This window comes from Chiloscyllium plagiosum, chromosome 38, assembly GCF_004010195.1.
Source record: "Chiloscyllium plagiosum isolate BGI_BamShark_2017 chromosome 38, ASM401019v2, whole genome shotgun sequence".
NCBI classification, from domain to species: domain Eukaryota; kingdom Metazoa; phylum Chordata; class Chondrichthyes; order Orectolobiformes; family Hemiscylliidae; genus Chiloscyllium; species Chiloscyllium plagiosum.
In genome coordinates, this window is record NC_057747.1 from 14,168,762 (window position 1) to 14,179,113 (window position 10,352).

A 10,352-nucleotide genomic window follows, 5' to 3' on the forward strand; every position below is an offset into this window, starting at 1 on the left:
ATTGAATAAATATGAAGGCAGTTCGTTATCTAAATAGAGAGAAACCTCAGTGTTTTGGTGTACAGGGATCTGTATACCCTTGTGTGAGAAGTACACAAAACTAGTACACAGGTACAGTAGGTAATAAGGAAGGCAAGTGGAAATTTGATGTTAATTGTTGAAGATATAAAAGGGAATGTTGCTGCAACTGTACAAGGCATTCATAAGACTGCACCTGCAGCATTTAGAACAATTTTAGTCTCTTTGGTGAGGAAGGAGAGAGTGGCATTGGTGGAAGTTCAGAGGAGGTTCACTTTACAGATTGCAGAGATGAGGGGTTTGTCTTACAAAGAGTGATTTGAGCAGTTCAGGATCCTCTGGAGTTTAGCAGCATTACAAGAGATGTATTTGAGGTATAAAAGATGCAAAAGGGGATTGACAAAGTAGACTCGGAACAGATGTTTCCTCGTGGGTACAATCTAGAATGAAACGTCATAATTTTAAGGTAGGGGTAGCAGATAAGCTATTCCACTCAAAGGGCTGTAAATCTCTGGAATTCACTATCCCAGAGTGTAGTGGATGCCAGAACATGCTATGGACCAGGCCAGACCCCTCAAAACATTTCAAGGAGGTAGCCCAGACCCTAACTTTGTTTGCTGTTTTAAGCAGGTGTAACGCAGATATTCCAGGAGAGAATCAGCTGGTCAAACCACTCAGTTTTAAACAAAAAAGAATTTATTTACAAGATCACTGAATGAAACACAAAGAACAGAAAAGAGAATACTGAATGGCCTATCTTATCCGAAAACCCAACAGACCATCCCAACTTAATGATCCTGATCCAGATACTTGCAAAACTCCCGATTAACACCCCTTGGCACAAAAGGTAAAATCAAACAAGTTCTTACAGGATACATATCAGAGAGAGAGTACCAGCCTGGGCCTGCTTCTGTGCGTCCAACAGCCTTTCCTCACACTAATGCTAAAAAAACCAAACCAGAGAAAAGCTGAGCTGAAAGAACTGGCCACACCCTTTTCATTGTACATTTTTTAAAAAAAACTTGAATTCCTTCTGCCTGAGGCAGTATCTGTTAGCTATTATCATCTTGGCCCTAAAACCCTTCAACCTCCAGACTTTTCAGAGTCCGTCATTGACAACCTCTCTCGAAATAAATAAGCCAAGGACAGCATAACCTTGTTAAAGGAACAGCTTTGTCGCAACACAAAGCACATTTAAAGAGATAGATTTTAATTACTAACAGGTTGAAGGGTTATGGTTTGTGGACAGGAAAGTAGACTTGAGGCTGAGATGAGATCAGCCATGATTGTGTGAAATGGTGGGGCAGGGTCAATGAGTTAAATTTCCCACTCCTGCTAGTTCTTACATACAGTAAATAATTAGGGGATAGAATATTGCTGAACATTCAAGAGAAGTAGAATATGGAAGTAAGGTTTTGCTATAATTATCGAGGGCTCTGGGGAGACCACATCTAAAGTATTATATACTGTTTTGGTCTCCTTGCTTCAGAAAGGGTAGGACTGGATTAGAAGCAGTTTAGGAAGTTTCATTCAACAAAATCTCAGTATGAAGAATTTGGACAAGTTGGATCTGCAATCTTTAGAATGAAGAAAAATGAAAGGTGATCTTATTCGAAACATACAAGAGCCTGAAGAAACTTGACAAGATGGATGTTTTGCCTTATGAGAGAGACTAGTGCAAGAGGACAGGGTTTAAAAATAAGGGGCCACTTATTTAAGATGGACATGTGATTTTTTTTCCCCTCATGAATCATCAGTCTGTGAAATTTTCTACCACAGACAAAAATAGAGGCAGTACCACTGAATATTTTGAAGGCTAAATTACACAGATTATTAGCCATGATGTGGAGGTGCTGGTTTTGAATTGGGGTGGACAAAGTTAAAAAATCACACAACAACAGGTTAAAGTTCAACAGGTTTATTTGGAAGTACAAGCTTTCAGAGGACTGCTCCTTCACCAGGTAGCTCGTGGGGCAGGATCATAGGATACAGAATTGAGAGTAAAAGATCAAAGTATCATACAACTGATGCAAAGTATTGAACAAATGTAAACTGCTCTTAAGTCTTTAAACATCTTAATCCATTCTAAATAATTCGCCTTATTACTTGCTCCAATTGTGCAAAGCACAACATGAATGTGGCACGCTCAGGCTGGACTGACATACAGCAGGAAAACAATGTTCCACATCAAGGCAAATATGGATGCAATGAGCATGCATGTAAACACCAGAGAAAGTGAGATGGCCTGAGTTATAGTCTGGACCATCTTTAAGTGGGGCATCTGTTTGGGCATTCAAGTGCCCCTGCTATAGCTGATGAGTGTTTCTGGTGTGACAGCAATGCAAGTCTGTACTTTGTAAGCAGCCTGCACTACATCAGAGAGATGCTGAGGGTTAATGAGTTGGCAGACATCAAATGTCAATATCAATAGACAAAAATGTGCATGCAGCTAGGCGCACATGGATTGTGTCCTGAGATGCTGTTTGGTCAAACACAACATGGAAATTGTTTGGAGCAAGTGGCCCCAGTTGAACTGCCAGTTTCCCACTTTGGTTTCAAGGTTATGTTTTGTCAAAGTCATAAAAAACTGAATATTCATGAGGCAAATTGGGCTGTCAACCAAGTACAGTAAATCCTGTATCAACAAAATCACAAATTATGAATTCATCTATCCACTCCAAATAATAATAACAAAGATCACAAAAATCCACAATTTTTGACCTATCTTTAACCTGTATTTTCAACAAGGGTTCTCAGGAACAGAACCCTTGAGGATACAGAAGAATGATTGTATTTACCAAGCAATAATTCACCTGAATGGGCAACTCAGAACTGCTCAATAAAAAAACTTGCTACTGTTATGTGCATCAAGCATACAACATGGAAAGAGATGCTCCCAGTGTTGAAATGATCCTCGCTGGACTTCCTATTTGATTCTGCCACACATTCTATCATAACCCACATTAATCAGACCTCTAACATTCTGCTCAAAATCCGCATGTTCAGAACTAAGGCAAATACTCACTATTGCATGCATATATTTAAATACCATCAGCTTTTCCTATCCTTCTGTTCTTCCAAAACATAAGGTACTCTTCAATATTCAGATCCCAGCCTTGATCACCTTGTAATTATAACTTTGAAATGGCTATCAGGTATTAAAATTTGACGATTTGAACTAGTAAGTCATCCAGCTTACAGAATGCTATGTGCACTCAGATACACATCCTTCATTTCTGGTTTCCTACTAATTTTGCAAATTCTGGCCTCAACTGCTTGTGCACGCAAGATGAGACAGCCTGCCCTTGCCCCATGAAGGGCAATTCCAATTACTCGCACACACACAGGGTTTTGATTATTAGTTTGATTTTAGCTGAAATATTTATGCATCTTTGTAAAAGGTGGTCAGTTTGTCATTTGTTTATAATCTTTATTAATCTTACTTGGTATCTATTAGTTCTCCTCCAAACTTAGTTTTGCATCAGCCTTGGTTACATACGGTATTGAGTTGACTGTTTCTGCTGCAGTCAGTAGCATTAAGAACATCGAAGATAGAAATAGGCCATTTGACCCCTTAAGCCTGCTCCACCATATGATCATGGCTGATCACCAAACTCAATAACCTACTTCTGCTCTCCCCCATATCCCTTGAATCCTTTTGCTCCAAGAGATAAATTTACCTCCTTCTTTGAAGTTAGGGAAGCAGTTGGGAATGTGTAGTTTGGATAGTCATACTCAGATAATTGAATGGGATGGAAGATATCCTCACCTGCTGAACTTGAGCAAGATATCCCAGAAGGGCAACAGTGAACAACACTGAACAGTGCACACTGGATTATTTCTATTGAACTCCATTCTTCCTAAATTGAAGTTGAAGCAAAATATGCCCCCCAAAATTATGTTGACATCCACATTATGACTTCGATGGAGGCTACAGCGCATGCCAAATGCAGACAGCCAGGAGTGGAGAAGGGCTACAACAGATGACTAACAGGGGGGCAACAGCAAATGATCAAGGTGGGGGCTTCTACAGCGAATGACCAAACAAGGCTGTGACAAATGAATGGGGAGATGGCAGGGGGGCTACAACACGCTCCATCAAACTCACTATTTGAAGGATAGAATTGCTGAATTTATCCTACAATGTTATAAGTGCAATTTTACAGTTTCTCTGAAGAATAGAGTCTTTGAAGTCCCAGTGCGTAAAAGTATTATTTAGTGTAGTAGCAGACTACACAGACCAGAGAGGCCCAAGTTTTATTAATTGTATGGTCGTTGATCACAACAATGGGAGGATCAGTGTTTGCAGAATTGCTGGTTTGAAGAAATATCAGCTGAGGTTGCGACTCTTCTGCAGTCAGGTCTACTAGGAAGTCTGAACCTGAATGGGCACAATTTGGAAACAGTGAGTTGTAGAAAAATAACTTGGAATAAGATGGATGGCCAACATTAAACGTTTAAGCACATTCCGAGCACAGTAAAACACGCAATAACTAAAAACAAAATTATCAGTAATGAATAAAAGAAATTCCCCATGGGATTTTCTCATGCTGCTCAGTGAATGGGATTTGAGCCTTTCTGGGATTTATGGTCTTGTACTACAGCTGACTATACCCATTAAACAGAAAAGCTTCATTTCTGATCTATACAAGTAGGCGAAATGAACGACAAGCAAATTTCACTCAAGCTTATGGTGCTGCGACAGTAATTCTTCCTGCAAAAAAAAAGCTATGTTGCTTTCCCAGACACATTCTGAGATGGCACAGTCACCTCACTTATTTTGCTGTAACACTAAAATCAGTTAGAATTGTGGCAAATTAAATATAGCATATATGTGTCTTCAAACACGAACAACATATTTTCTTTGAAGAAAAATCAGAAAGAATTTAGTCAGTCATTATCTCTGGTACTGCTGAGTAAAGACAAACCTGGGCCACTTTGACTGAATTCTGGGTAGAGCCACCAGCATAATACTCCACTTTGAACTTCTTTACAAGTTCTTCAAACCTATAAAAAAATTCAAAAGAATGAGAGACCTGATTAAAAGAATTAGATGCAGAAGTAAACACTCAAGACTTGCTCGTAACACAGGAATTTCACTCTCATTAGTTGCTGAGCAAGTTGTCACCACAGACATTTCATAAGCTTGAATAAAACTTATAGCTGCACATGCATTCCAAAGGTTAGACAAGTGGCAAAATTATCATTTTAAACTTGAATGCATGTGAAAGCTTGATGGCAAATAAATATGAACATCAAGATACAGATGACAATTAATATGTTCTGCATTGGTTACATTTATGCAATCTTGCTGTTCAAACATTTTCTGCTTCATTTACTTACCTAACAACAGTAACTACACCCGTAACTGGCTTTGAAAAACATTGCCAAGTTCTTTCTTTCGGTAAATTAAGTTTTAGAAAAAAATCTGCAAAATCTCAAAATAGCTTTACTTCATGATCCCACAAATACAAAAAATAATGCAAAAATCCCATTAAAAGATGAGATAATTTATTTGAAACAAAGCCGAAGCAAAACTATATATATTAATAAAAACTATAGTTTTACATGCAATTGTTCAAAGTGGGATCACTGCTTTGTTCAATCCTAAACAATGTCAGATCAAGACTGTGCATACAAATTTAGGAACTGGTTGGTTCGAAGCTGCAATGTCATAGCTATTACATTTAATGCAGCCAATACTCAAAAGAAAACAATTTTTGATTTACCCCAGTCAGAAACATTAAATATTTTGCTTAGCAGATGTGCTTTTGCAATTTCTCTCACAGCTTCTCTTATAATCCTAAAGTGCACTTCATTTCAGATGACGAAAGGAAGAGTGCATGAACAAAAGGGGACATCAACAAGCGTACAAGGCACATTATATTTGTTTGAGGTTTACCAAATATTCCTCAAACAAAAGTTTGAAACAATTGAGCAACTTGACAAAAACAATATAATCTAAAATACTTCACACAAAAATGGTGATCGATTCAAGGTGGAAGAGAATAAACCCCACTTTTAACCTTTCTAAATAACTGAATTTAAAGAGCAAGTCAGGTATGAAATTAAAACCATAAGAAGGCTGCCACTCTGATTTCTTCAGGTCTAAAAAAAGCCAAAAACACATCTGATGTTTTGTACATTATAAAATTACCTAACATGGCAACAAAATATTACTTTAATCTAATTTGACCTTTTGTAAACTCTTAATTGTAGTAACCAAAAATGTCATCATGGAAATTCAGACAGCTGACATCTTGAATCTGGAAGCCACTTGGAAAATATACCTCGTGCCGCCAAACGTTGCTTCGGGAACTCTATCCCAGCAGAGTATGAGGAGTTCTGAATCAGCATCCGAATACAGAAAGGTACAGTACAAGATAGGCACTAAGAGAATGCACGAGATTTTACATTTGGATTTCGTGTTATCACTTACGTTTGTAGCTTTCTAAAATTCACTCACAGGATGAAGGCATTTGGTGGCTAGACCAGCATTTATTGCTCATCTCTAATTGCCTGGAGGGCAGTTAAGAGTCAACCACATTGCTGTGGTCTGGACTTACATGAAGACCAGACCAAGGAACAATTGCAGTTTCCTTCTTTAAAGGACCTTAATGAACCAGAGTGGGATTTTCCCCAATAAGCAACAATGGTCATCATTAAACTTTATATTAGATTTTTATTGAATTCAAATTCCACTAACCCCCATGACAGGCTTTGAATCCATGTTCACAGAAGTGACCTGGGTTTCGGGATTAATAGTTCAGTGATAATACCACTAGGTCATCACTTCCCAAAGGCAAAACGAAGGAAGGCAATTTCATGGTAGTTTTAAGAGAACTTTTGAGTAATGAGAAATGAGAAACTGGACTTGGTTGAATCAAGGGGTGCGCCAAAGTGATCAGTGCTGGGTCCACTGCTTTTTTATCATTTATATAAACGGTTTGAATGTTAGTAAATTTGCAGGTGACACCAAAATTGGAGATGAGGCGATGTAGCGGACAGCAAAGGAGGTTACCTCAGAGTACAATGGGATCTTGATCAGATGGGCTGAGGAGTGGTAGATGGAGTTTAATTTATATAAGTGCGAGGTACTGCATTTTGCATAGGCAAATCAGGGCAGGACTTACACACTTAATTTTAAGGACCTGGGGAGTGTTGCCGAAAAAAAGCGACCTCGCAGTGCAAGTTCATTGTTCCTTGAAAGTCGAGTCGCAGGTCGATAGGATAGTGAAGACAACGTTTGGTATTCTTGCCTTTATTAGTCAGTGCATTGAGTGTAAAAGTTGGAAGGCTGCACAGGACATTGGTCAAGCTACTTTTGCAGTACTGTGTTTAGCTCTGGTCTTCTTGCTAGAGGAAGGTTGTTATGTAACTTGAAAGAGTTCAGAAAAAAGTTAAGAATGTTGCCAGGGTTAGAGGATTTGGAGCTTCTGAGGCTGAGGAGTGACCTTATAGAAGTTTATAAAATCATGAGGGGCATAGATAAGGTGAATAGCCAAGGTCTTTTTCCTCCAGGTAACGGAGTCCAAAACAAGAGGGTATAGGTTTAAGGTGAGAGGGGAACGATTTAACAGGTTCCTACGGGGCAATTTTTTTCACACAGATGATGGTGCATTGCTGGAATGAGCTGCCAGTGGAAGTGGAGGAGGCTGGTACAATTCCAACATTTAAAAGGTATCTGGATGGCTATATGACTAGAAAGGATTTAGAAGGGTATGGGCCAAATGCTGGAAAATGGGACTAGATTAATTTAGGATATCTGGTCTGCATTGAAGAGTTGGACCAAAGGGTCTGTGTCCAAACTGTACAGCTCGACGAGATGGCCTTCAAGATTGGCCACAGTCTCTCTTCCTCTGCCAGACTTGCATGTTTGCAAATGGTATGAAGTGAAGTTACAGAGTATGCAGCTTACAACCATTAATCTTGACACCAGTCAAGGCTATACTGCATAACCGCTCCAGAACAATTGAAACAACGGAAATTCTTTTGAAAGAACAAACTGTTTGCTCTCTGTGTTGTAGTTGTGTGGAGTTCCATAAGTGAAATTGTGAACCATGTATGCAGGTGTCAGTTAGTATCCAATTGCACTGGATACTTTACTTTATGACTAAATTGTTGTGTGATTTAATCTGATGAGCTGGCTCCTATGAAGATAGAACATCCTGATCTGCATATTTTGTTGCTTTAAATCCTGCAAGCAAAAAGTAGCCCCAACTGATGTAGTAAACTGTCTCACAATATATTATTCTATTTTCCTTAACAGAGAGTATTTATAAGAGAAACTTTTGAAGATTTGTTTTTCTACTGGTGACAATGGCAACTGGCATAGCAAAGGATTTTTTTTGGCATACAAAATTTAAGTTTATTGCTGTAGGTCCAGTATTGTTCTGGTAATTCATTAAGCAGCCACATCTTACAGCTCTGAATGCCATCAGTTAAAACTAATTTCTTGGAGAAAATTCATCTGTTTACCTTCATCTTAAGTACTATTATATAGTCGTTTAAATTTATCCCTTGAACCGACAATGGTTTTTAAAATAAAACATTATTTTCCATTTGCCCTTCTTGATTCCCCAAGAAAAATGGTGACTTAAATAAAATCAAAAACAAATCACTATATACTACCATAAGGATGAGTGTTATAAGGTCATAAGACATGAGAACAGAACTAAGCCAATCAGTCCATCAAGCCTGCTCCACCATTTGATGATGGCTTTTCTCAACCTCAATCTCCCCACTTCTTCCCATAACCCTTGATCCTTTGAACGATCAAGAACTTGGACTTTCTCATATAGGGTCCAAACTGCTCACAATATTCCAAATACAGCCTGACAAATGCCTTATGCACTTCAGCAGTACATTATTACTCTTGTATTCTAGCCCTCTTGAAATGAAGGCAAACATGTGAGGAAAACAAATACAAACTGAATCTGCACGTTAATTTTAAGAGAATCCTGAACTGGGACACTCAAGTCCCTTTGTGCTTCAGATTTCTGAAGTCTTTCCCTACTTAGATAATAGCCCACACGCTCTATTCTTCTTACAAAACTGCATTTCCTTGCAATATTTTCCATGTTATATTCCACCTGCCATACTTTGCTCGCTCTCCTAGCATGTATAAATCCTTTGGCAGCCTCCTTGCTTCCTTAGCACAACCTTTCCCTCCACCTATATTTGCATCATCTGCAAATTTTGCAACAATGACCTCTGTACCTTCATCCAGATTGTTAACAGTTATGAATAATTGTTGTCCCAAAACTGATCCCTGCAGAATTCTACTCATCACTGGGTACCATCCTGAACTAGAGCCCTTTACCTATACTCACTATCTTCTGCCATTCAATTAATCCACTATCCATGCCAGTACCTTGCCCTTTCTGCCAAACATGTCATACCATTGTGTACTCAAATCAGAGTTCTTCTCCACACTCCATTCAATTTATTAAGTCCTCGTATTTGATGAAAATTGAAAGTTCAACAAAATCTGTTTAATCTTAATTGATAGTTGTGTTTTTGGCAAGATTTGTGACCCTTCTCTCATCACTTTCCAACTTGGATATTCTATCAAAACGACTAACTTTCTTTTGTCAAAATAATTATAATTTATTTTCTTTTTAGCAGTGCTCTTACAACACCTTGTAAAATGCCTTGCAGAAATGTAGACATATCACAATCACCAACTCTCGTTTCTCTAACTTGCTTGTTACCTCCTCAAAAGAATTCTAACAAATTTGTCAGGCACGACTGTCTGCTGAGCAAACTGTGCTTGCTCAGCTCCTTTTTTTACCATGCACTTCTAAGTACTCCACAATTTCATCCTCAATAATGGACTCAAAAATCTTAGCAACGACTGAAGTCAAGCTAACTGGCCTATAATTGCCTGTCTTCTGCTCCTCTCCCCTTTTTAAATGGGCATGTTACATTAGTCATTTTCCAGTGCTTTGGGACCGTCCTTGTCCCCAAAGATACTGGAAAGATCACCACCTCCTCAGCTATCTTCGTCAGAACAGTTGGTGTAGTCCATCTGGACCAGGTTATTTATCCACCATCAGAACTTTTCATGGAACATAGAACATAGAAGAATACAGCGCAGTACAGGCCCTTCGGCCCTCGATGTTGCGCCGATCCAAGCCCACCTAACCTACACTAGCCCACTATCCTCCATATGCCTATCCAATGCTCGCTTAAATGCCCATAATGAGGGAGAGTCCACCACTGCGACTGGCAGGGCATTCCATGAATTCATGACTCGCTGAGTAAAGAACCTACCCCTAACATCTCTCCTATACCTACCCCCCCTTAATTTAAAGCTATGCACCCTTGTAATA

The 10,352-nt window shown here is 38.9% G+C and overlaps 1 protein-coding gene across 7 annotated transcripts in view; it reads right to left on the reverse strand.

Moving 5' to 3' along the window:
- LOC122541855 (adenosine kinase-like) overlaps window positions 1-10,352 on the reverse strand; it is a 265,612-nt gene that overhangs the window by 152,326 nt on the left and 102,934 nt on the right. For all 7 annotated transcript variants that reach the window (XM_043678926.1, XM_043678923.1, XM_043678928.1 and 4 more), the window contains one exon: window positions 4,947-5,025. In XM_043678926.1, coding sequence (XP_043534861.1) covers window positions 4,947-5,025 — 79 coding nt within the window. The remainder of the gene's footprint in view (window positions 1-4,946; window positions 5,026-10,352) is intronic.